General features: G+C 33.9%; 2 protein-coding genes across 3 annotated transcripts; one reads left to right on the top strand and one right to left on the bottom strand.

Moving 5' to 3' along the window:
* Positions 1–1,535: 1,535 nt before the first annotated feature.
* LOC136804862 (uncharacterized) lies at positions 1,536–10,076 on the top strand. The gene is made up of 15 exons (XM_067061377.1): positions 1,536–2,008; positions 2,163–2,271; positions 2,898–3,118; positions 3,298–3,429; positions 3,581–3,745; positions 4,114–4,250; positions 4,595–4,706; positions 5,586–5,669; positions 6,092–6,272; positions 6,765–6,854; positions 7,012–7,095; positions 7,906–8,026; positions 8,225–8,412; positions 8,608–8,801; positions 9,541–10,076. Exons 1-15 carry the CDS (start codon positions 1,547–1,549, stop codon positions 9,979–9,981), a joined length of 2,721 nt encoding a protein of 906 aa, XP_066917478.1. The 5' UTR covers positions 1,536–1,546; the 3' UTR covers positions 9,982–10,076.
* A 4,387-nt stretch (positions 10,077–14,463) lies between these two features.
* On the bottom strand, positions 14,464–24,297 carry LOC136804863 (uncharacterized). 2 transcript variants are annotated; one of them, XM_067061378.1, is made up of 8 exons: positions 24,125–24,297; positions 18,831–19,002; positions 18,575–18,680; positions 18,122–18,303; positions 17,629–17,785; positions 17,115–17,195; positions 16,788–16,952; positions 14,464–15,884 (listed from the first exon to the last, which is right to left on the bottom strand). In XM_067061378.1, exons 2-8 carry the CDS (start codon positions 18,987–18,989, stop codon positions 15,385–15,387), a joined length of 1,350 nt encoding a protein of 449 aa, XP_066917479.1. In that variant the 5' UTR covers positions 18,990–19,002; positions 24,125–24,297; the 3' UTR covers positions 14,464–15,384. The 2 variants fall into 2 exon arrangements, with proteins under 2 accessions (XP_066917479.1, XP_066917480.1); XM_067061379.1 differs by lacking the exon at positions 16,788–16,952 and having other exon boundaries at positions 24,125–24,293.
* Between the last annotated feature and the right edge of the window lie 2,683 nt (positions 24,298–26,980).

Consider the following 26,980-nt stretch of genomic DNA (forward strand, 5'->3'; position numbering starts at 1 on the left):
ATGTATGGATAATGGGTCTTAGAACCTTTTGATACGTAAAATATAGATAGATTTCAGATTCGATTGATGTTCAATAGACCTTTTTTTAAAGAGACAGCCATGTTGAATAATATGTCGAAAAAAAGGTCTATTGCGTTCGATTGATGTTCGATCGTCGATTCCGTTCGATTGAGATCGTCTGGTCAAGGCACTAACTGGATAATGTCAATCGAGGTTCAGAGGTTAGGATTACAGAAGTCTGCCTTACTGTGCCACAGATTTTACAGTTAAGTTCCGTAATACAACTCTTAAGGTAGCTGATCCGGACAGGACATCAAAGGGCGTCAAACACTCTTCTTTGCTTTACGTTAAATGCAATCGAACGATATAATCGAATGCAGTCAAACAACAATCGAACCAATCAAATATTACCCAGAATTTTGATGTCGATTGAGATTCGGTTGCGTTCGACAATCGAATTTCAATCATTTGATTGCGTTCGATTCGGTTCGATTGGTTTCATCGTCGATTCCGTTCGATTGAGATCGTCTGGTCTTGAGCACCCACCGACACGTCTGGTGTATATAAGGGAAAGATACTTTTTGACACCAGACAAAAACACTGGACTGTCGAGTGCGCTGACAGACAGGTGGACACTTCTAAAATTTGTTTCAAATTTTTGCTGTTTTGGTTGGTCAGGCATTTGATGGCTACACAAATTTCCCTCCATTGATGCAAGTTTACTCGATCTCACGGTAGTCCTTTAGGCAGGGTCCTACCATTTTGTTTTGATTGACATCTACACCACAGCTTTGTTCTTGTTTACTTCATAGAAATTCTTTCGTAACCATTGAAATCAACTTAAAAAACCTTGGTGTTGTAAACATCAATCAAGATGGTAGTAGGATCTCTACAAAACATAATGTAACACAGCAGATTTCTAATGACACATACATCATCATTCATCATTTTGTTTACATTTTGTTTGAAATTGCCTGTTAAGATGAGCTCAAATGAGCACATTGAACTGCATTGAATACACTTTATCAGAAAGTATAAAATCAGGGGTGAATCAGGAGGTAGACAAACACTGAACTCTAAAAAAAGTGGCTTGATAGATCCTAGCCAGTCCCCGAAAGCTCATTCTAGAAGGTTAGAACAATGGCATTGTTTACCTCCCAAAATAAGAAAAGGCTGAATGTTAAATTAAATGAGTAGATGAGTTTCATGAAAATTTCTATTGTGTCACTAAATGCCTAGTGCGCATGCTCATGAATCAGAGATTTTCAATAAACTTGAAAATTGAAATAATTGAAATAATTCCTATGGGAATCAATTTTTTTTAATAACCATAATTATAGGTTTTATTTTTTAAAAATTTGTGTTCTTCCTCAAAGAGAAATCTGCTCCCTCAATGAATGAAATTGTACATGCCAAATAGAATGATTTGAATTTACAAACAAAAATGCACAAAAATGATTGCTGTGTACTTGAAAATTATTAGCAAAAAAGTTTGTTTGAAGTCTAAATTGATGAATATAATATAGATTGTTATTGTTTTAAAGGTATGCAATTTTCAAGAAAAAGAAATGCATCAAAAATTAAATCAAAATGGATTGGATGTGGGAAAACAAAGACCAAATTGACAGGTCCACCAGAACGTTCCTCCCACCAAAAGCCTAATGATACTTCTAAATTGCCACCTGATGTTATTAATACTGATGAAGAAATTGAAGTTGGAAATTTCCACAATTTTGACGAGGAATTGATCATACCTAAGACTAAGAGGCAGTGTTATGGTGTGAGCAAAGAAAAAGAATTTAAATGTTGGGAGAAGCATAACATTGACTATTGCTCCCTTTATTCAATGAAGTTTGACACTCTCCCAACATATTGCTGCTTTTGCAATGGAGAATTCAGTTCAAGCTTTATATGGTGTAAATCATGTGGACCTCTCTCGTTTTATTGTCACGATTGTGCAAATAAAGTTCACCAGAACACTCTATTTCATTCCTTGGTCGAGGTGAAGGTAACAGCACTCTTTTTATTTTTGTTGATTTCTGAACTAATTATTCTATTTTACTAAGCTTTTTATACAGGGAAGTAAAGCTTTTGTCTCAATTATCCATTTTTCTATTCACTTCAAATACAGAAAGTTTATACATGCTCATTTTACTTTCTAGGTTGATGGAAGTATTGAGTCATTTCAGGTCAAGTCCATTTTGCAAAGCGAGCATACACGAAAGTGCTTATCAGCTTATTCAAGAATATTGACTGTCATCTCAGAAACAGGTTTATAGATTTTTATGAGCATGCCTTTTCATTAGGGGATGCCAACATTTTGGATTTGCCTTACATATTGTGTTGTGTTGTCTTACTTACTAATTGTGGAATAAAATGCTATGTGGGTGGTTTTCATGAAATTTTTTAAAGGGGGGTTACTATTAAAATGATGGGGGTCAAAGTTTCCATTTTGAACGTATGGCTACAACGGGTAACTGAAATAATTAAATTGATTTTTTGAAATTATTGTTAATATATATATTGTTAAATAAACTGAAGCATGACATTTATTGAACGTTTGCTTTACTACTGGTCTGGTCTAAATTGGCATTCAGAGTCTTAAAATTGGGGTTAAGCACAGAAGAGTAGATAAAAAGCCAAAAGACTTCATTGTGTGAATATGTTGATTGTTAGATTTGTTATTTTTTGTCCTAATAGTCACTCATGGGAAGATTGAGCTTATTAAAAAAGTAAAAAAGTTTCCAAAAAGTGGTTTGTCTTTTCAAAATTCAAATTTTAGGGCTTTATACTTTCTGAAGCTTGAAGTTATCTCCAAAACAATTTGTTTTTTCTCTTTAATGTTTCAGAAAACTGTCCATATTTTATGCATATTTTATCATAATATTGTACTCTAGGTTCCAGTTACCAATGTGTTATATATTTTTGCAAATGTCAAGAAGAGTTCAATACATTGATACACCTTGATTTATGGCCAGTGACACCCTTGAAGCCAAACACAGTTTTATCAATAAATTTGCTGCATCTGTTTGTATCATTGCAATTAGAAGGGAAAATATCTTTTACATCTTTTTGTGATGGCCTATCATGGAAAAGTGGTGTGGTAGACTCTGATCTGGTAAATTCTTTTTCATATTTGTTTTAGAAAAAAAGCCCTCTTTTTTACATTTCTTGGTGAAAATATTTTAAACTAAAGCTTGTATGCATTTGTGATTGGCACAAAAATGGAAAAGGGTGTAGACTCTCTTCTAGACAGTTAAAACAAATTAACATACCACATACAATTGACTTTTTCAGAGGAGGCACCTAAACCGCATGTCGCAAACTGATTCATTGGACCAATTTAGACATTTCCGTCGGCAACTAACCAGTCTGAAAACAATATGTGGAAATTATGATGGCTTAGGAAAGTGTGCATCCTGTCCAAAGGTAATAAGTCAATAATAGGTTTCAGACTTAGCAAAGAACAAAACTAATCCGTAGATGGTATTTTAATTTATATATACTTTTAATTGGCTTAGAAGTGATGCAGTGTGAAAATTCAGGTTCAAGCTAATTGCAATGTTTTTGTTATTTTTAGGATAATGGTTGTGTCTTTTATTGCCTTGATGCCAATTTTGGCCTTGTGCTTAAAGCTTCTGCATCAAAATCAAAACGACTTGCCATTCGGTCTGAAAACTTGTTCATTTTGGATCAAGATGTCAAAGCATTTATGGAAAGTTATGATGACTCGTTGAAAACAAAGGTATATAGATTGACACAAATTATAATAAAAATAAGATAAATGAACAGAATTTCTCAAAATAGTTTTACTGATTAAAATCTTATTACAGGATGCCAAATTTTCACAACAACATACTGTGAACCCCTCCTTTACAAAGGTAGGGGTAGAGCCTCCAAAAAATCGGGGAAAATAATATAGGGAATAGGGAAAAAATCTTATAAAAGGAGGGGTAGATTTTCAAAAGGAGGACAAAGAATTTTGAATTTTTAGAGGGAAATTTGTAACAATAGACAGCAGCTTAAAACATGAATTGTATACCCTGGAGTATATAATATTTAATTTAATTTAATGCGTCTGCAGATGTCATAATCATTCTTTTTAAATCTTAGGATTGTAGTAACTTTCAAGCTGGAAACAACTTAAGATCCAAGCGGAAGACAAAGAAGCTCAGTGTCACAGGAATATTTGGAATGTCATGCCGGCACGAATTCCCAAAACTTTTTTTGAACATGCAACATGGTGAAAGGTAATATCTATTTACAACAGCCTGACAAACAGTGGTTAGTTAAAATCTTTGAAATATAATTTTCCTGAAAGTACATGATATTAGATACATTACTTTTCCGTCAGATTCTTTCCCAATTTCTGCCATACCATCTAAAACGGAAACCAAGATTCTCTTACCAGAAATTTCGTTGAAATGCATTGTTTTTGTCGAAGATTTCAGAAATTTTGATACTATGCAAATTCCCGAATTCCGACTTGCGCACCTTCTGCCATCTAGCTCCTTCGTCAATTGTGAAACCCCCTTCAAATAGGGTTGTTGTACGTTGTTATATTGAGAAAAAAATTGCACTTTTGTGTTTTCAGACTTGGCTATGCTGTACTTTTACTTGAACGCATACTGAAGGAAACCGAAAACAAGAACTTAAACATTCACATTATATATGACATTGCTTGCGTTTTGAAGTCCCATTTGCAGGTTTTACTTTACATAATATTATTAGAGTAGTATGCTGCTGTACTACAGCTAAAATATCCCATCAAAGCCATTCAGTTCTTTTTTTAAAATGTTGATAAAAAAGGAGAACCTTCAAGAGGCATTGATACTGTGTACTGAAATGACACTAAAGTCTGTCTCGAAATAATTTGCAGCTGGAGAAAAAAATGGCTGTAACTTTTGATAGAATTCGAATCAAGTTGCGATTTTGTGCTCGTTAAAAAGATATTCGTGAGTGGGATATTATCAAGTAGAAAAATTGAGAAAAAAAAGGAAAATGAAAATGAAAAATGAAGAAGAAAAAAATCAACTTTTTGTAGAAATGTGGTATATTTACCATTTTCACAGGAGTGACTCTTCAATCTTAGATCATCATCAATGTGAAAAAATTTTATAAAAGTATTCATTCAATCAAAAAATATCAAACAAAGTTTATTACTGGTTGATCGACAAAAGGCTGTTTTTTTGTCGTTTTTTACCAGTTTTTACTATTTTATAGAGTCAACCAGCAATAAACTTTCTTTGATATCTTTTGATTGAATGAATATTTTTGAATTTTTTTTTGACAGTGATGATGATCTATGATTGAAGAATCACTCCTGTGAAAATGGTAATTATACCACATTTCTACAAAAAGTTGATTTTTTTCTTCTTCATTTTTCATTTTCCTTTTCCTTTTTTTTCTCAATTTTTTTACTTGATAATATTCCACTCACGAATATCATTTTAACAAGCACTTAATCGCAACTTGATTCGAACTCTATCAAAAGTTACAGCCATTTTTGTCTCCAGCTGCATTATTCCATCTCCATTATTTCGAGACAGACTTTACACTACTTTTTTTATTTACTATATTTTTAGAAAAAGAAAACATTTAACAAGTATCAACACTTCAAGTTTGGTATCCCAGTTTTCCATTCTTATGGTCATAAAGGAGACTGCCAGGTTATTAATATGCTAATGATTTTATATGATTTCAAACAGTTTAGTTTTTTCAGTTTGGCCTTTTTCAATTTACTTTGGACTTTGTCACAAGTGGACTCTCACCCATTTCTTTCAAATCTTTGCTTTTTGAAAGAAATATCCCACGTTTTTACAGATACCTCAAGCTTTTTATAAAGCTTATAAAAATAAGGTTCTTTGAGAAAGGAGAAGTCTGTATGAATACATTATGTAAAACACTTTACTTTGAGACTTTTTAAAAATATATCCCAGCATCTAGAATGACAGATGGGCTTTCTTGAAGTGACTGAGAAAGAGCTACAATGTGATTTAAAATCTACCAGTTCTTTTATTTACTCCATTAATCGATTATCAGGTCATTGTTCCCAACTCATACGTTTCATATTCTTTTTCTTAATTATAAGGTGAAAAATTCAATAAGGAGATTGGATACATTCGGACTGATGGATGGAGAACTAATGGAGAGATTATGGTCTTACCTTCGATCATTTTCAAAAATAACAAAGGAAATGACCCCTGCCCACCGCACAGATTTGCTAAGTGATGCACTGATGCATTTTGGCTCTAAAAAAATGGGAAACATCGGTATTTGTTACTTTCTAAAACCTTAGCTTCTGTTATTTTGGGTTTTCAATACGACATGATTTTTGGTGTTGCCACCAAAGTTGTGTTATTTGAAAATCATCAACAAAAATGAAACATTTCCATACCAAAGTATTGTACAGCCTTAACTTGTATTTTCAAACATGTTCAAACATAATGATTTTAGCGGTACTCAAATAAAGCCACTATGGCTAAAATTCCTGATAAAAGGCCTAAAATGTTAACACAAATAGGGGAAAAGTTATCCAAGTATTCTATTTGTTCGATTTCTGTCTCTTTTCGTCTCAATTTTACGGAAGTTTTCTTCTATAATATAAAAAATATTGTTAAGGCTCATTTGTGGAGTAGTTTAATAATCTAAGTACTTTACTGAAATCAATTCTATATCCTAAAATCTTTGTAGCCCAGTTGTTATCGTGACCCGATTATCAATTTGAATCACCTACTTTTTTACATAAAACTATGTTCTTTCAGGAAAATACCTTGTGTTTTTACATCACAAAGCAACCGAAACTGTAAATTCTTGCAACACAGAGATTGAATCGATATGCTCAAAACTACCTGGTAAATAAATGTTTTGAATTAAAACGTTTGCTTCTTCTATTAATCGTACTAGATCTTTGTAAAAACAGCTATAACTGCAATGTCTTTTTGGTTATATTATCGTAAAGCCTTTTATTTTTTGCTTATTTCTGATTATGACTTTTTTCTGTGTTTCTAGTTGTTGTGAATGAGGAAATTATCAAAACGTGGAAAATAGAGGAAGACAATATCGTAAGCAAGAACGGAAAAGCTCTAGAAGCAGGTAACTACACTGTTCCTACTATGTACTACTACTACTACTACTGCTACTACAATCAATATTTGATGACACACACATCGCAGCTGATTAATTTCTATCTACATTAGGTTTTATCGCCACTGTCGAAAGGTCAACAGTATATGTAAGGGAGTGAATAATAGGGGGGGGGTAATGTGGTTCTTCGAAAAATTATCAACAGATAAAAAATGTTTTGGGTGTCTCATTAAAAAGAGTTTTCAAAGATTTTGTATGTAATCTTTTTGTTCCTCTTCAGTTACAGGGACTATTTGACTAAACTATCAAGGAGACTTGACATGACGAATTAACAGCTCAAAAAGACAGTGACACAAACAAAGACAATGACAAAAACAAAAACAAAGACAATAACAAAAAGCAAAAACAAACACAACAGACAATGACGCCTCTGTAATTTAGCTTATGGAATTTTCGTGGAAATTTGATTTTTGAGGGTTTGAGTATCGTCCGCGAATTAGGTCTTAAAGGAAATCTGGGAAGACTGTTTTCCGCGAAGTAGAAAAATAAATCAGCAATGTCAAGTAACTATCAAAATCTTTACTAGCATCCAATCCGTAATTTAATGACTAAAATTCGAAATCCGCGAAAGTCCTTGTGAAAGTTTATCCCATTTAAAAGGTTGACTTAGTTTTATTAGTTCTGTTAGTTTCTGAAAAAACATGTCGGACCTGGTTAATGAAAAAGGATGCACTGCACTGTGTTTCCATCATTCTTACTTAAACGGAAACATGAAAACTACTCTTCAATTCTTATTCATTCAATTTCCGTTTTCTTCAGCACCTGCAGATTGGAAGCACTCCTATTACCTCAAACTTAAAGATTTCTACAAAGAGTCTGCTTTAGTTCTAATGAGCGAAAAAGTATGTGACGCTGCAATGCACCAACGTAAAGCTAAAAGGTAAATGGTTAAGACAAATCATAATAAAATGTATTCTTTCATTTTATTTATCATTGAAAATTTTTTTAATCCTTCAAAATCTTTCACATACTGTGGAACTGTATATTATAGAAGCAAATTATGTCTTCTTTCTGACCCTGATGCTTTTAAAGAAAGTTTTTGACCTCTAACGTAAAATGTTGCACTTCTACTTTTCAGACTCGAGCGAAGCTTAACATCGTTTGAAAAGGTTCATAAAATAGCTAAAAGATGGAAAACCACAGAGAGCCAATTTCGCAATCAACATCTGTCTTTTTTGCAAGAAAAGTCGAACGAAACAGCATCCACACTGTACAGCAGGTGCTCCGAAAGACTAATGTTGCTAACTCTAAAGAAACGATATGCAGGTAAGTGTTTTTAGTGACACCTATTAACATTCTATTCAAAAATCTCGAGTTACCATAGAAAATTACAAATTAGGCGCGTTGATACTTTAAACGTTGTAGTGTATGAGGAACTTTCAATTCAAATGATAAAGTGAAGTGTGATGTGTCGATTTGGTTGTAATGAAGTGCAATAAAAATCCGTTTTTCTACTTTTAGATGGTTCAGCTATAGCAACGAGGTTGAGCAAACAAATCAATAAAGTGTGCAAAGAAATAAAGAATTTATTGGCTTCATACAATTCCATGCGATCAGAGATTTCGCCTAAATTCAAACCTGTTGATTATAAAGAGGCTCTAGATGTCAAGTCTTCAATATATAACGAAATAAATCTTGTATCCAACTTGGATGAGGTAAGTGTAAAAGTGTGTAAAAAAGGTCATAAGTAGAGGAGCAAAAAGAGAAATCTATTAGTTTGAGCTAAGCCCGGGGGGGCACTTAAGGTAAATGACTTACCAGACGTTCGGCCCTTAAGGGTCGGTTTTTCATAGTTCAGTTAGTGCACTGTAAGGGTAGGAAATTACAAAACTTCACAGAACTGCACTGTAAGGGTAGGAAATTGTAATAAAAGGCCAATTTTTTGGTAAAATTGGCAAAAAAATTGGGCAATTATGGAGTAAAATTGGTCAATTTTGGAGGAAAATTTCCACATTTTCTTGGAAATTGCAAAAATTTCGCCCTTACGGGCAAGAAACTTTGAAAAAGTGCACTGTAAGGGTACGATTTTTCATGGAAATTCACTGCACTGTAAGGGTCCGATTTTGGAAGCCAAATTTTGGGCCGAACGTATGGTCGTTTTCAGATCGAGTGCCCCCCCCCCCCGGGGAGCTAAGAGATTGGGTGAAACGTTCGAAGTATTTCGAGGGTCAATCGGTGCAAGTTTAGTGTGTGTAAAGAACCATCCATTGATGGTACTAAGTCTTTAAGTTCCAACCGGGTCTTCCTATAAACTTTCGACCACATTTCGATATTGTCAAATTTTCTTCAAGGACGTTTTATGGATGAAGTCTACTATCGCAAAAAAGTGTCCTTCATAATGGTTTGGTCTCAAATTTGAATCCTTACAGTTTCTTCTCTCCTCTTTCATTTTAGGCAAGAAGTTCACAAGTCCCTATCAACGTAGTGAAGTCACTCGTACAATTCTACCTCAGAAAACAAAGAGCACAAGAAGAAATAATTATCGTCGAGGAAGAAATGAGATCGACATTGCACTTTTGGGAAAATCAATTGACTTTTCTTGATGAATGTGCTTCACACCAAACTTCTGTTGGGATTAGATACCTCTTAAGAGAAAGAATCTTGATTGTGAAGAACTTCCTTGGGGATTTAAAAAAACTCTTTGAGTTTGCTACCGAGCCAGTAGAACGAGTAGAAATTAATCACACGAATAATCATATCTCCTTGAATGGCTCCGAAAATGAAGAGTACCTATTCAGTGATCAAGATTTTTCGAGCGATGAAGAAGCCATATCATCTGGTGACAGTGACAGCGACACTGGTGACTCTGTTTTAAGTGATGACTTGTACATATAAATTATTTTGCCAATGATGTTTGCTATTTTTTACTGTTGTATATAACTATCGTTACAAAGAAAAGCATTTTTTACCTGCGTCTTTTTCTTCTCTGATGTATCTTGGTAGTGGTTCTCAAAATACCCTGAAAGAAGTTTATTCCGAACTGAATTTATGGGCTTTTGTTTGAGTTACCCGTATTTAGTTTAAGCAATCTGATTAAATTCATTCCCCTCAAGTATCTTTCCTTCATTACACAATTTCGCCCATATCTTTTCTACTTTGCTAAATACCTTTGACGCAATCGTTCACGATACGTGTTGAGGTGGATAGCTTAGTATGAAAGTATCCCTCGCTACTCTCTCGCTTTTCTAAATACCTTTGACGCAATCGTTCACGATACGTGTTGAGGTGGATAGCTTAGTATGAAAGTATCCCTCGCTACTCTCTCGCTTTGCTAAATACCTTTGACGCAATCGTTCACGATACGTGTTGAGGTGGATAGCTTAGTAGGAAAGTATCCCTCGCTACTCTCTCGCTTTGCTAAATACCTTTGACGCAATCATTCACGATCACTGACCTATATTTAAAACCCTGGACTAAGCTACATCCGCCATCTTTGATTGGAGTTTTTTGAAAAGTGGTACCCGAGGAGAAGCCATTGCAATGTTAAAAATTAACGTCTAACGCCGCTACATCATCAAAAGAATTTGAGGAAAAGTAGACCTAGCGCTCTCGATGCATTTACACCGCTATTGAGTAGTGCCGCCATTAGGGTACCACTTTTTAAAAAACTCCGATCAAAGATTTTGGTTGGCCGAGATTGAGTAGCTTGGTCCAGGGTATATAAAGGTCAGTGTTCACGATACGTGTTGAGGTGGATAGCTTAGTAGGAAAGTTACTCCATTTTTGCACCCTTCGATCCAAGGAAATGGCGTAATTATAAGTTTTTATGATCAAACTCTCAACATTATTTACAAAAAACCCTTTAAATTTACTTCCTTCGATTTCGATTTAAAGAGCATTCGCACTAATTTTTAGAGGAAATAAATTACACGCTTTTTTATAAGAACCGTTAAATTTTGACTCGGGCTTGGCTGTTCTTATTTTTTCGAATCTGACTTCAAAAATAGAAATAATTAATCCGCATTAATTAGAGGACGCGCTAAATTAGAATAATTACGGTATGTTCAAAACATTGAAAACCTATGAGAGTCGATTCCCTACCGATAAAACCCCTCAAGATTGTTTAGTTTTTTTCACCAATTAAAGCTACAGGTCAAATACCCTCTGATGACGTCACATAATAAGAATTTATGCTATATCTTTTTAAGTAAAAAACAGGCTACATTTTTTTAAACCTCGTATATTCTCCTTTTAAATACACACTGGTCTTTTAATTATATAAATGGGCCTACTTGGCTATTATTTTTCGAAAGTGCGGCGTCTTTTTTTCGAACTTGGTCAACGGCCACTTAAGTGATGTTTCATTTGACGAAAACTTCTTTATGTTTAATTTCAGCTGGGTGACCGTTAAATGTATAAAACATAAGAAGGCCGTATGATAATTCTTAATTATAAAGGTAAGGCATAGCATACAGTAGGTAGGTGAAAAAACATAGCCAAAATAATTTGTCGTACTTTTTGCTGATCATGAATTTTGAAAATTTCCATTTTTATTACATTAACCGGCTGCCCCGTATTTTAGACAATCTGACAGTGTAGGACACAAATAACGCGAATTTAATCCAAAAGCAATAAAAATGTGAAACTTTTTTTCTTTTTTATTTGGAAAACGTTGGGCGCGTGTTCACACTGGAAAGTTTCCTGAATTAAATCCATCAAAGTCAAACAATGAGATTCATGATATATGAATACACTAGTTTATTACACTTCCTTGTAGCTTCATGAGTAGACTGGAAATCCAGTCGTTTATAACGTTTTTTTGAAAGCGGGAAATTTTTATGTCGGGATATGGTTAAAATATACTATATTGATGCTCCTGTTAAGTGTTCTACTTCCTACTTTCTACTGAGTTAAGTCGTCTAGCATGCTAGACTACTTCATGAGCAGATCTATCATAATAACGCTAATTGATTTTGCTAGGCTTTTTTCATTGGTTGATTTTTTTATTAATATTTCCTATTTTGCATTGAGTACGGTTGTACACATTTTTTTTTTTATAAGCAACCAGGTTGCTAAGGCTTGAGGCCTCAAATTTGCCAAAATTTTTCACTATCTCGTAAAGTAAAAGCTTTTTAGATGATCTAGCTATGGCAAGCGATAGCCCTTGACCCAATAAGCATAAATATGCTATAATATTAGGGGTGGTCAAAGCAAATTTTTCAGAAAATGAGCCAGAATGCTAGCAACCCCCAGGCCTGACCCGAAAAATGGAGTTGCTTATAAAAAAAAATGTGTACTCAATAGCTGCATTAGTTTTTAAACGTCAACACTTACTGTTTGCACTGTTTCGAGATTTTTTCTCCAAGTCATCTGTGTTTGAAATCGCAACACATTTGTTTATTGCACGCATCTTTTGTTCAAGTTTCCTTACTAAAATCTTTTATTTTAAAGGGTGCCCCTACCCAATTAAAGAAGATCGATTAAAAGTGACAAAGCAATGCGTTCAACCAGGGTCTGGTTCAACCTTTTGTTGCGTACACGCTTCTATTGCATATCGATATGATTGGATGCATGCAGTAAACCGCAAGTTTGCTTTCGTTTGGATAGGATAATTTGTCTTACCTTCGACCAAGACATACCGCCACTTCCCAAACCACTTAAAGGGACGGCCAGATAAAAAATGAAACTTCGCTAAAAGATTCTTTTCATGGTGCTCAGTAAGAACTCCAAATATTTTTACTGATAAACATTCTGAAGTTAAGATATGACGATTTTTTTGAAATCTTAGATTTTCGTATCTCACGTTGAAATTTTATTGTTTTCGAGCATAAATTGAATTTACAAATCTACATATCTCAGCTTTGAAAAAAGGTAGCCTGTAAAATTTGGAGCTTTTGCTATGGATCATGGAAGGAATCTTTAGGCTAGATTTTAAGTTTTATGTATCTGGTTATCCATTTAAGAATTTGATCGTATTTTTATTAGACACTCGCATTCTATTTCGAGTTTTGATTAAATTACTACTAAAACTAAGTACTACTAATGTCAACAAGAAAACCTTGTATAGGGTATAGAAGCGTTATTGTTCTATTTAAGTGTGCTCAGAATAGTTAAAAGCCTCTTTTCGTCTTTTTTTTCATGAGAATTTATTAGGAATGAGCTGAAGCGAAAGAAATTATTTACGTCCATTCGATTCGGGCAAATAAGCTTAATCGCTTAGATTTTAGCTTATTCTAAAGTCAAAAAATGTTAATTACAACTGAACAGTTGTTCATTCCAAGAAATTTGAAATGATACCTTATGCATCGCTCTTTTTTACTTAAAGCGACATTACTTTTTGACGGTTTTTCTTAATTTATTTGTACATTTTTTTATAAGCAACTCCATTTTTCGGGTCATGCCGGGGGGTTGCTAGCATTCTGGCTCATTTTCTGAAAAATTTACTTTGACCACCCCTATATTATAGCATATTTATGCTTATTGGGTCAAGGGCTATCGTTTGCCATAGCTAGATTATCTAAAAAGCTTTTAATTTACGAGATAGTGAAAAAAAAAATTGGCAAATTTGAGACCTCGAGCCTTAGCAACCTGGTTGCTTATAAAAAGAAAAATATGTATGTGTATTTAAAATGTGTATTTAGGTATCATTGGAATAACGGGTTAGAGTAGGTGGATTAAGAACTCATGGAAAACACTCCTTGTTAGGTTATCAACTTTTATGATGGATGGATATCTTTTGGAGCTAAGAAAGAAGTTAACCACCTATTCTGGGTCTGTTGATTAGAAGATAGAAAAACTAATTTACTGCACATCCAAATCTTCACAAAAAATTAGTCATTTTCTACAAAGAACTTTTCAACAACTACTACCGAAAAAAGACATTTTAGTGTAAATTTTAGTATATAAGTTTTTAAATAAAAGTTGACGCTCTCCAATTCTTTCCTCAAGGGGAATTCCGATTTTCTTGCCTTTTATGAGTTTCTTGTTGACAAATAATTGTAATAATAGAACTATAGAAGGCGTCAACTTTTCTACTGTTGTTTGAAGCCTGAATAGCGAAACTTGCAAATTTTGGCATTATTTACGGTTAACGTAATAAGGGCCGACGTTAAATTAAAAACGACGTAAAAAGGGCCGATAAAGCTATTGAAGATTAAATTTTACAATATTGTTATAAAGTCACGTCATGCATACCTCTACTCAATTTATTACGATTTTACAAAAAATTGGGCCGCCGGGCGGGTCAGTAGAATATAACAAATATGGTTCGAAATGAACCATATTTGTTATATTCTACTGAACCGCCCGGCTCACCACGCCTAGAAAAAGTGAATGAAATTATTCTTTCTCATAAAAAATGAATGCCGAATGAAAACACACGTCAACGCATATTATTTTTTCTTCAAAAAAAATAAATGTATCTAAAATAATGTTCATGCTAAAATATATTTATGTTGCTTCTTTTGAAAAATAGAAAAACATAAAAATAACATCAACTACTACACGAAGCTCCAAAATAATTTAAAGGCGGCCTTCGACAATTACAAATGTATATCACCAAAATGTACCATCATTATTCTAGGGTGAAAAAAAAACCAGAAAGGCTGAAAAATTGCATTCAAATAAATTTAGTTCATATGTACTATCAGTCAATTGTCCTTTGGGTAGTGACTGTTTCAAAATATAACGACAGTCTTTTGTTGTTGCCTTATAGAATAAACAAAAAGGATGATTGATTATCAAGTTCTGCAGTTGAAAGTTTATTGTCTATTGCTCGAACTCGATTAATAAAAGTCGGTCACAAAAAATATCCAAAGAATAATGGGAAGAATAAACTCTTCAAAGACTAGCAAAAACCAGCTTAGATGAAAAAGGCATCAGATATTTATAAAAATGCAGAATAAAAGGCTTTTCTTACAGTGGGGATACCCTTTAACTCGAACACGCGAGGAAAAGCAAATATGTTCGAGGTATGGAGAATTTATCTCAAAGTTTCTTTCATAAGATCAGGCAGAAATTCATATTTTTCGAGGTATAGAAAGGTCCGAGGCATGGAGACTCCACTGTACAGTACTCTTCTGTGCTTAATTGTAGGGGGTCGAATAAGCAGGGGATCGACAGTCCGGTAGAAAAATCATAAAATGGGGTGGCCATAATGAGTGATTTTAGTGATTTTCCCTAGGAAAATTGGGGTTAAAATGGGGGATGATATAAAGTGATTTTGAAAAAAAATCGAAAAATGGAAAATACCCCCTCCCTTACAAAAAGCACCGGAGAGTACACCGAAAAAAAACCTTTTCATTTTAAGGAGCACTTATAATATGAAAGGATGTGCTCTGGGATGTGCTCAGCTTTCTCCCACGTCAACTTTTTGAACCCGATCCATTTTACAAAATATCGTTCCCCTCCTTTCACCTTCCCGTGTGTTTTTATGTACTCAACATAGCCCTCGTTTCTTTCATCCTTCTCTTTCACTTCCTTCAGGGTGACTTCTTGGTCACTAGCATTTGGCACCAAGTCGTCATCGTCCAACATCCTGCAAATATCTTCCAGACGATCGTCAAAGGCTGCCTTTCTTTTGCGATGGTTTTTTTTGTGGGTAACTTCTTCAGGTTCTGTACTCACTTGGTCAATTGCTTCCACGTTCTGACCTTCAAGTTCGATATTCTGATCTTCAATCGGTTCTGTATTTTTCATTTGGTCAATTGCTTCCACATTCTGACCTTCAAGTTCGATATTCTGATCTGATTCTGATTCTGTATTTTTTTCTTCGAGAGGTTTTTCACGTGTCTTGACAACTAAAATGAATTTTTTTTCAATTTTATCTTAACTTAATAAAAACACCTAAAGTCTTTTCAGGATAAATGGACAGTCTTTTTTCTTTTGTCTCTGACTTTTCAAGAAGCTCTTCAATGCTAATGAAGTTTTATGGTGTAAAAATCAAATTCATGCCATGCTTGTATCAAAAGCTCATTTTTTTCATCTTCTTTTTTCTTTACTTTTGCTTAATTCTTTAAGACAAATACTAATGTAGAATGTTGTGCTTTTGAATATTTTTCCAATGGTACCAAAAATAAAAAAGACTGCACACTTATCCTGAATAGACCCCAAACTAACTAATTTTCGAAAATTATCAACCCAGGACATTCTTAGTGCAACCCTCGCTCATCAATTTTTGGTAGTTGTCACAAGATACAAGACTTTGAAGTTGAACTTCACTTTTCAAAAAGTGCAAAGAACACATTAAACAGAGAGAAAATTTTTCTCTCAAAGGGTCACGATTTCCAAAAATTTGGTGAAAATAAAACCAAAATTTGGAAAAAATAGACCAAAAATAAAAAAAGTCTCTCAAAGGGTCCCAAAATCATCAAAATTTAGGCTCGGACAAAACCGTACCTCGCAAACCTAGTACCCCCCGGATTTTACGACCTAATTTGTTATTGAAATACTTCAAAAGCGATTTTTTTGTAACACAGTCAGATTTTAATAAAATAGGCAGTTTAAAAAAAAAAAATTCGTATCGAAAAAGCTTGAAAAATGCTTAAAATTTAATACCTTTTTACATGTTTTCACATTTTTCGAAAAGTATTTTTAATTCCAAAGTTAACAAGTATATATAAATGACCCAGAAATATATTAATAATGTCGTTGATATAACATCCTGTGAAGACTGCTAGTGAGATAAAAGGTAAAAAAATTACCAAGGAATGAAATGTTTTCCATGTGCTGTTTAATTATGTCCAATTCCCAATTAGCGCATTTCGAAGGGTTTCGGAGCTCGAAATCGTTTGGAAGGCCATCAACTTTTATTTCACCCTCTGATATCATTTTATAAGGCACAGAGCTTCTATTTCCAATTTGCTTGCCTGAAAAGGTACAGAAAGTGAAAAGTTTTACTTTTTATTTCAGAATTTTCCTGCAGCTAAAAAATACCACTGCCTGGTTGTTATACTTTGCATGACGCCTCCTTCTCTCCTTCATTTAATTTACTTAAAGAATTTAATAAATAATGTCCTAATAATACTTACGGAACCTGCTGTTCAATAAATCTGCAACTTCTTGTCGGACAGATTTCGAAGGTTTCTGATCGGCCTTATTGTGGGACGTTCCTTTAAGAGAAACAAAACAGTAAATTTTGTCCTGAACAAGATAAGATGTAAAGTTGATTTCAGTTACAATAAAATTAACAGAGCCCCCACAGAGCTTTACCGTTTTCTCTTGAAAAAGTAATACACGTTTTTTTCAATTAGAACAAGTTTATAAGAACACGGGGATGAAGATTGGCCAAAACCTAAGAACAAATTAAGACTGAGCCTCAGATTTTAGAAATTACAAATAAAGTACAGATTTTAACGGATTTTAAACCATATTAAGTTCTTAAGTAAAGAAACTAAGCGTATTTTAAGAACATCTTAAGAACATTTTAGCCTGAAAAATTCAAAAATTCAAGAACAGCCCAGTCTGAACAAAGATTCATTGGTTCTTAGTTAAAAAAAAGCTTTTGTGTTAGAATTTATCTTAGAATTACGAGTCAAGACTTACCATTAATAAATGTCGAAAAATCCCAGTATAAATCTTCTTGGGCTTCCCAAAAATCACGTGCTTTAGTACTGCCGTACGCGTTTATGTGCCTCCCCATTCTAAGAGAATCAGCCTCAATTACCAAGGTGTCGACGCCGTACGATTCCAACTCCGTGCACTAAAAAAGAAAAATTTGAATCTGTATTATAAGAACCTTTCGTAACGTATAAACGAATACTCATGCCTGCACTATACACTTAAGATTTCTCAAAAATAGACGCAAAAGCTAAACGTATGAAATATACGTTCATCGTTCACGTTCAATTTTTGATTTATATCACTCGACATAATATCTCTAATATGGCTGAAAACTCACTCATCTTTTACATCACTTTTTAAACTTCTCTAACTATAGTGAAGCTGTAGAACTTTCTATCTTCTCCCAATATTATTTACCACTATCCTTATAGCTTTTATACTTTTATACACCATCCACTATCCTCTATTTACTTACTAATTGTTTTATTTTGTTTCTGATCGAAGTCAACTTAATTTTCTGCGCATCAGGTGAAAGGTCTTCAAATTTTGGTATAACCACTTGAGATGCCCTTTCGTTGAATTCCTTTCTCTCTTCTGCGGAGAGATCAGCCCAAGCCTTGTTTGCCGCAGCCACGGAGTTTGTTGGGTTGACCTTGCCTGTAGAGAAATAAAAAAAATACCACCTTAATTATGTTTAACGCATAGCAATGAGTAATGCAAAAATAGAGTTGTGTACATTTTCTAGGGGATTGCGTCTGAACTAAAGGGTAATATGATTATCAAAGAAAAAACATATCGGAAAATTTATTGGGAACCTGGTTTATTGACCTAAGAACTGACCCCAGTGAGAACATTCAATGAACCTTTGGTATCCAAACCAAAGATCTAAATTGGTTAGATCTTAGATTACATGCTACTTTCAACATACCTGCTAATTCTTCTCTCCTAAACAAATCATAGCCTCGTGGTTTTCGAGTCAACACTTTTTCTTTTTTGCTATCATCCGTAGGCTTTTTCTGGTGGTTTATCCAATTCTATAAAATGAATGGATACTAAGGAATTCAAATACTTTAAAGAAAAAGATAAAACATTTTCAAAATATAAAATCATAACTCTCGCCGTGGTTGAGCAAAATCCGAATTCGACCCGAAATAGACTGCGACATTTTCATTAGCGAAAATTACCTTTATTTGTTGTGCAGTCAAACCAGTCCTCTCAACTGCTTCTTCGATCAATTTCTTTACCTCTTTATGATCTCGTCCATAAGAGGTCATCCCTCTTTCATATAACTCATCAAGAATTTTAACTTGCTCTGGAGTCTTGATAACACGTTGAACAGACATTTTTATATGTTTCCTGTTTAAAAGATGACAGTGAATACACACTATGTTATAAGAAAAGGGCTTCTGTGAGAGTATCACAGTAAAAATTGGCCAATTCGTAAAGAGGCACTATATATGAGTATGTTGCCATGGTGATTACTTCACCCTCAAACTTAGCAAGCTCTCTTAGCATAAGTGTACTATTCTATTCTTATTCTTATAAAAACATGTAAATTATAGAATTAGTGTTGATGATAACAGGTTTCCTTCCCAAAAAAGAATCTGTAATGTGAACAAACCCATATCCATGACTAACACTTTAGACATTGGCACCGACATAAATATAATTCAGACTCTCTGTTAATCGATTTACTGTAACATTTACGGTTATAATTGTGATCATTCTACAAAAAAAAGGAGATAAAAATATTCAAACCGAAAATTGAACCGTTCAAATAAAGCACAAATAATACGCAGATATATTCGACAAGAAAAATGGGATATCGAAAATTATTCAGTCGAGCTTGATGATATTCAACGAAGCTACGTTGAATATGTGGTTTATAGTTTTAAGCTTTTATTGTACTTTTTGATTAAATGTGTTATCTGGTTAAAATTTTCGCAAAATGTGACAACATGTAGGGCTCTGAAATATAAGGCTAATTGACAAAGTGAAGATAAAAATAAAAAATTCCATCATGCGGCTTCAAGCATTACTTTTACTCTATTTGCAAGAAAAATATAAGCGGGTCTTTCTTTTGGGTTTCGTTTGAGACAGTGATCAGCAAGAACCGTAAGTCGAGTTTCCAAACAATCGTCGATATCAAAATTAATCTTTCTCTTTAGGATAAGCTTGAGTAATACACCGAATGAAAACATGTCAGAACCAAACTGACTTTAGCACCTTTGAAAAGTTCCGGAGCAAAATGGTGTTGATCGTGGAATTTCTTCAATACATCTGCAATGTTGAACTTAGCAGTGTCAACACGACAGGCAAACGTAAACCCAATAATGATGGGCTTGTAGCCATCAAATATGATGTTGTCAGCAACCAAATGGTTGTGCAATACGCCCTTTTCAAATAAAAAATTCAGTCCTTCAATTATGCCATTGAGCAACCCTTTCAGTTGCAGCAAAGAACTAATTGGTTTCACTATCTTTGACAGGGTCATGCCAGATTGAAATTGAAGAACATGTGAAAATTTTTTTGAGGAGTGCACTAGCCCAATAGTATTTACTATGTTTGAATGTTTTCCAATAAAAGTTAATAGTCGGTGCTCGTGGCTTAGAGTAGCCAGTTCTTGAGGCCCAAAGGCACCATCTAGGTGGTATTTACACATCACAGTTTCACCATCCAACAAAGAGACTTTCTCTACTGTTGAAAATGATCCCTGATGGATAGCAATTGGTTTAATCCCATGAAATTGAGCAGGATCTAAAAGAACAGGTTCCTGATTTTGAAGGAGATAGTCGCCTGTATGAAATGCATTTGTGAAGAGAGAAGCATCAACTAAAAATGTTGACCGTTTCCGTCCAATTTGATCTAGAATTTTTAGCTTTGTAAAGTGAGCATTTCTAAGGGTTAACGAAGCATTCTTTTCTTTCAATAAATCTATCTCATGGTCTTTCTGTTTTTGAATTTCTTTGAGTGATTTGATATGACTCTTTGCATTTGAAAGCCTTTGCTCACTTTGATTTTTGAGTGTCCACTTAAATTTCTTTCGAGCATGGGTAACCTATAACACAAATATATTGCTGTTGTTTTATCAATTAAAGATTTTTAAATTCAAAAAAAATTCTTTGTCTCTTGTTTTTAATTTCATGGCCGAGTTTAATTTTTAGACGTGAACAAGATGAAATATTGCTCCATAAATCTCTTTAAAAATATAGTAAAGCATTTGCTTTTGTTTTTTTGGAAGAATTTTTGATAGTAAATTACGAGATGAAAAGAAAACTACATACTTCTTCCTCTCCACTGCTTTCATTACTACTGCTTTTATCACTACTACTTTCTTCCACGATATTTTCACTGGTACTCTAAAACAATGATAAAGAGGTAATAAAAAGGCTTTTGTTATGAAACGAAAATAACCATTTATTTGGTTGCTTATGCCAAAGTATAAAATTAAGATTCTAGCTCAGTATTTATTCTTTGTATTTTATTAGAATGTACTCTACCCTTTCTATTATTTCCAATGGTTTTTTCTCATTCTCATCTATTTTGAGGTTTAAAGTGACCTAAAAAGCACGAAGAAAGCTTATGCCAAAGTATTAAATTAAGATTCTAGTTCAGTATTTATTCTTTGTATTTTATTAGAATGTACTCTACCCTTTCTATAATTCCCAATGGTTTTTTCGCATTCTCATCTATTTTGAGGTTTAAAGTGACCTAAAAAGCACAAAGAAAGTTGATCTTAAAATGGGTAAATATTGAAAAACTAAGATTCAAGGCTGGAAATAGGTTAAAAAAAACTGATTTGTAAAGCTGGGTTGAGTATTTTTCAAATTTTAGACAGTTTTACACAAAATTACATACATTGAATCGTGATGACAGGTCTGCTCCAACAGTTGTTAGAGTCTTATCAACGCTTTCTTTTATAACTGTTTTGGAGATTTTTTTCTAGGAAAAAATATAAAAACACAGTTATATAATAATAATGAAAAAGTCAAAAAGTTCTGACTTGCAACAGAAAGCTGTGCACCAAACAAATACAAATAAAAAGGCTATTAAAAAATAATGAAGAACTTTTCTTCTAACCTCTAACTTTTTCCTTATCTTTTTCAAAATCTTTGTCTTTCGTTTCGATGGCTTCTTAATTACAGGTTCAATGCACTCAAAAACTTGAGCCCAGATAGCTTAAAATTGAAAGAGAAAAACTATTAATAATGCAATAATACTATAATGCAAATGGGGCTAAAATGAAAAAAAGAGTCTCGTTTCCAAATGATATTCTAAAATACCAGCAATATTTCTTTTTCGGATCAGATTAGTTTAGATTTTTGTGGCAATTTCCCTCCTAATATTGCTTCAACTTCATTTCAGCATGAATTTCTTTGGTATCTATTTTGTAAATTTTAAAAGGTTTTTATGTACCTATTGAATTTAAAATCTTTCAAAACCTTGTTATTTTCCAGAATCATTTTTTGTTTTTTATGTACGAAACAGACCATATTACTCAAACAAGCAAAAAATTATGAAGAGTTTGAGAAGCTTGATCAAGGAAGTTCTATAAATTTCGATTGGAGAAAAGTTCAATGATTTAGAAGAATAAGTTTGATAGAAACCTTTCTACTTTTACTCTGCCAGAGAACATTCCATTTGAGGAATTAGAGGAAATATGCCACAATTAAACTAGAGTAGGCAGATTTTCAAAATTTTCAAACTTACTTGAATTTTACTCAAATTTTTACCATACCTTAGAGTTCAAAAGTTTGGCTAATTACTCAAACTTACTCGAACTTCATGTTTTTGAAAAATTGTGAGGAGTTTGAGTAATTTGTAAACTTTACAATGCTTCCGGGCTTTTCTGGGGTCTATTTTTCGTAAATCTAAAACAAGTTGCATGGACACTATTAAGTGCCAGATTGGTCATATAAAAAATTATCTGATATTCCAATGACGTCCCGGGACCGGGAGTCATGCCTCGGCAAAAGGAGGTTACGAAACGACCCTAGGTGTGGCCCGCACAATTCAATTCAATTCAAAACATACATTTACCCGAAGGAAGGGACACCAAGTTTAGAAACCTAATTACAATTCCCACATTTTTTGTCTCAGGTTAAATATCACTGAGGGTAGTTGGTTTTCTAGAAAAAATTGGATTTGTTCACATCCCAGCACATCCATGTTTTTGCGAAGCCCACACGATGTGGGCCGCCCTAAGGTTTTGTTACGAATCACAACGAAAATATCCGTACACAGATATTTTGATTTGATGTCAAAATTGAATATCTGTTTTCGGATATTTGCCAGACTGTTTGATGGTAAATTGGCCTGCTGATTTAGAATTCTAGCACAGCACATGGTGCTTATGAATTATTTTTGAATAACTCATTTACATTTATAATTTTTTTTGTTAAAATGTTTTTATATTTTGTTACTACTTTAATAATATAGATGGATAGCTGCCAAAACCCCATCCACCGGAATATCAGACAACCAAGAACAGAGCAACATTTTGACTTCCAAGATCTCAGCATTTAACAACAAATTAGATGAAATCTCTGCAAATGAGACCATGAAAAATGAAAACTTGTTAACCTGCCCTTTTTAATTTATTGTTTCTATTCAATCAAAATAGCTAACACTGATTAGGCGGCCATCGAAAAATTGTTCTATTTGTATCACCCGCCTGCATCATATTTTCCGTTGATTTTCTGGTGCAGAGACGCGGGAAAAAATCCAGGTAAAGCTTTTAAAAGGTATAGCTTTTTTCTTCATCGCTCTCTGGCAGCCATCAAATAATTTAAACTTGTATTGTTTGTGTCACCACTCGCCTCCGACATACTGTCCCAATTTTAAAGAACCCGGGAATTTTTCCGACCGCCCAACCGCCCATCTACCCGCATGCATTAACTCCCGCTGCAACGCGAGAGAAACTTTTCAATGGCCACCTCAGAGAGAATTATAGTACATTATCATGACGTCTAATACCATCAAATGGGATTACTTTCATAAAAGGGGTAACTTTATTTCAACAGCAGACTGTTCTGGTCTGTGATTTAAAATTTAGCTAGGATATAAACAAGTCATGTCATGACTTCTAGCTTTTATAAATTTAGGACCAGAAAATGTTGTGGTGATGAAAGTTAACCCAGTAGTAATAGTCATTTATGAAAAAGTAACTCCACACTCAGCAATTGAACCGTATGATCTTGAGGGACTGTGAATCGCTAAATCCATGAGTGAGGACCAATAGGAACAACAACCACCATTCATGGCATTGGAGATTTGGTTTTAGCCTAGGATATGATTAAATGGACCCCTTGGACAATATGCCCTGCTCCTGCTGTGAAAGTTTTTTTCTGGAAGTCAAACACAGAAGTCACCCTATTTCCCCACCACATATATAACAAGAATAATGTTAAAGAATTTTCTGCGACTATTTTCTTCAGAATGTTCCAAACAAATATTTTTTACCAGACAAAATTCCTACCTTCAAAATACAATTTCATAAATTCATCGCTTTCTTGTTGGTTGGAACAACGTGCACCAGTACTACAGCTATTCGACGCCATTTTGGAATTTGGTATGTACCTTGGTTCAGAAGCTCAATAGCGGTAAATGATCGTTAGTAATCGATGCTTATCAGTCGCGCTATGCTCTAGCGCACGAGAACAGCGAATCAACTCGATAAGCATCAGTCCGATTTGAGCGCATCGTATTGATGCGTATCAGTTACTACTTCCATTGACGGGTGGAGTATTTTGGAATGATATTTTCTTTTTTAATGTAATAAATAACAAAATATGACAATTTCAAATATTTATCAACCTTAACTTGCTGCAAAAAAAATTAACACAAACATATATAATGAGATTAACATAAGTATATACAAAAAAAGTGTTCAATCAAATGCTACACCTAATCTTGGCTTTGAATATCATTTATCAAATCTAAATTGATGTAGAAATACACGTTTTTATTATTTTTTTTCAAGATATGAGCCTGGATTTGCTTATAAGCTTGCTTTTAAAAATGTTTCTTCTTAAGATTCCCCAAATCAACCTTAAATCATCAATTTTTCTTCTGTACAATGAAATCATTTTTATTTTCTAGCATAGATCCTTTACATAAATAACGCAACCCTAGAATTGAAATTTCTTTTGTTTTTAGATTGCAGAACTGATTTGCATGGAGCCCCTCAGAACAGATGTTTTGAACTTCAAAACGATCAAAGCATCTAATTTTTTTATTGCGGCTGGTGACACACATAAAGCATGGCAATCATTCGAAATTTTTATCCATGGTATCGTCCTTGAGTTGATTCATATTTATTCAAAGACTACAAAGGAATTAAGTGCTATTGATTTTATTGCTTGGCAGAAAAGTTGCCAATCTGCTACACTAAATATGATTTTTAGCTTTGTTTTAAAATTTGGTTTTGCAATCTACACTCAACGAGTTGGTATAATGATGTATCTATCAGTGATGCTGGCCGTTATTCATTTATTAATTTTTTTTATGCCTTCAATCATCCATTTTATCAAGAGATTGAATACCGTGACCTACGCAACAAGGTCAGATATCCAGAATCCATTCGTAAGCAACTTGACAAAAATTTAACCTTTTCCAGTCATAACAAACCTTGTTCGAATCAAGGTGGAGACTTTTTAATGGAGCAAAAAATTAAAAGGCAAAAACTAATTTCACCAAAAGGACCTATTGAAAATGCAACATGGCAGAAAATATCACGGAGTGTTGACAAATTTGATGAAATTTACGAAAATGTTTCAAAATCTTTCAATCTTAAAGATGAACCAGCATCACGGATTACCCTGCTTGGCGAAGAAATACTCGAGTGGCGTGCAGTTTTAAGACACTCTAAATTTTTAGAATCCAATGACCCGCTAGTAGCTTTAAATATTGATGGTAAAGTTTTGAATGATCAGCTACAAGATTTCTCTAAAACCCTTAAAGATAAACGTTTATCTTCTGGAAAGCTCATTTGGGAGGAACGCCTCTTCAAAACATAAGAATTGGTGCTATATTGCCGGACAATATACTACCACAACATATAATTACAGAAGACTATGGTGACGAAGATGAAGATGACTAATAAACTATAACACGTTAACGGTCCATTTTAAAATAATCCTTGCACTTAAGAAATATCTACCAGTTTCTCTTATTAGCTCTACTTATGATTTAAAGAGTTCAATTTCTTTCAGCAAAGGTTCGTGTAGAATGGTCTCAAAGAAGACTTTATATAATTTTGCTATTTTATCAAACGTTTCTAAAGTGAATTCAACTTTGATTGTCTATGTGTTTCACACCAATATCTAAGAAGATCTTTGAGTTCCTTTTGGTCAGCTCCATTCTTACATTCCAAGCCAATACAAATAAAGTGCACCCAGTGATTGCACCTTCTAGCTGAAAAATTTATCCAACTATCCTCAATATCGTCTTTTGTGTTCCAGAAAGCTTTACACACTTGACATTGGTTTCTGTCTAGTGCCCTTTTCTTTACATTTTGGGAGGAAGGGGAGTTTTCCAACAAAAAAGAGTCCAAAAGTTCTGGTGTTACTTCGGTAGAATGATCTAAAAGTCTTTGGAACTCTGGAACATATGTGTTGCTTGTTGATAGGAGTGAATCGGGCCCTGGTGCTTGAGGTGTTGTGCACCCAACATCCTGGAAACAGGGTGCTGCTAAAGAGCTTTCTGACGATGCAGAGCTGGTCGTGGTGTTTTGAGTAACAGGTGATGTAGTTTTTGGTGTCAATAACCCACTCAAGTTTTGAAAGTCTTGGGTGGAGGAAAGAGCTGACGAAGTCACTGTTACTGCTACTGGTGATATATCTTTTGCTTTCTGAAGAAGAACTTCCAAACTGGTACAAAAAACCTGTTGATCTGATTTCTTATCAGAGTGATAAAACTCCACGTACACGTGATCGTCTGTAACTAATTGTAGTTGTGCCATATGTTCGATAATTCCTTTTCTTCTTTTTGTTCTTGTGTTGGAGCGTTTTGTTTTATTGGCCCAGCTAGCTTTAGCGTACTGGGCCTTTCATTAGCATTCTGCCCGGTGTCAGTGTGTAACAATTTACTAGGCGATACGCGTTTTCAAGCACAGCACAGGCTAGTACATATTGTGAAGGATTTGATTGGCTGTTAGAACATGATTGACAGAATAAAAAACAATTGAAATCGTCTTTATTGGTTAAAAACATAAAAGGAGAAAATACAATTAACTATTAAAAGTATAAGAATATAACAGATGTAGTACGTTTTAAGAAAAACAATGTGATTTACACAGAAATAATCGTAACAAACCTTTTTCTCTTTAGGAAGA

This window comes from Clytia hemisphaerica, unplaced genomic scaffold (assembly GCF_902728285.1).
Source record: "Clytia hemisphaerica strain Z4C2 unplaced genomic scaffold, Clytia hemisphaerica genome assembly, whole genome shotgun sequence".
NCBI lineage: Eukaryota > Metazoa > Cnidaria > Hydrozoa > Leptothecata > Clytiidae > Clytia > Clytia hemisphaerica.

Excerpts from the sequence above, each read along its gene's own strand:
- LOC136804862 (XM_067061377.1), top strand. The coding sequence starts at position 1,547 with ATGCAATTTTCAAGAAAAAGAAATGCATCAAAAATTAAATCAAAATGG. Across the intron at positions 6,855-7,011 it reads GATATGCTCAAAACTACCTG|TTGTTGTGAATGAGGAAATT; the intron begins GTAAATAAATGT and ends CTGTGTTTCTAG. Across the intron at positions 7,096-7,905 it reads CGGAAAAGCTCTAGAAGCAG|CACCTGCAGATTGGAAGCAC; the intron begins GTAACTACACTG and ends CGTTTTCTTCAG.
- LOC136804863 (XM_067061378.1), bottom strand. The coding sequence starts at position 18,989 with ATGTCTGTTCAACGTGTTATCAAGACTCCAGAGCAAGTTAAAATTCTT. Across the intron at positions 18,681-18,830 it reads TGACTGCACAACAAATAAAG|AATTGGATAAACCACCAGAA; the intron begins GTAATTTTCGCT and ends TTCATTTTATAG. Across the intron at positions 16,953-17,114 it reads TTTATTGAACAGCAGGTTCC|GCAAGCAAATTGGAAATAGA; the intron begins GTAAGTATTATT and ends GTACCTTTTCAG.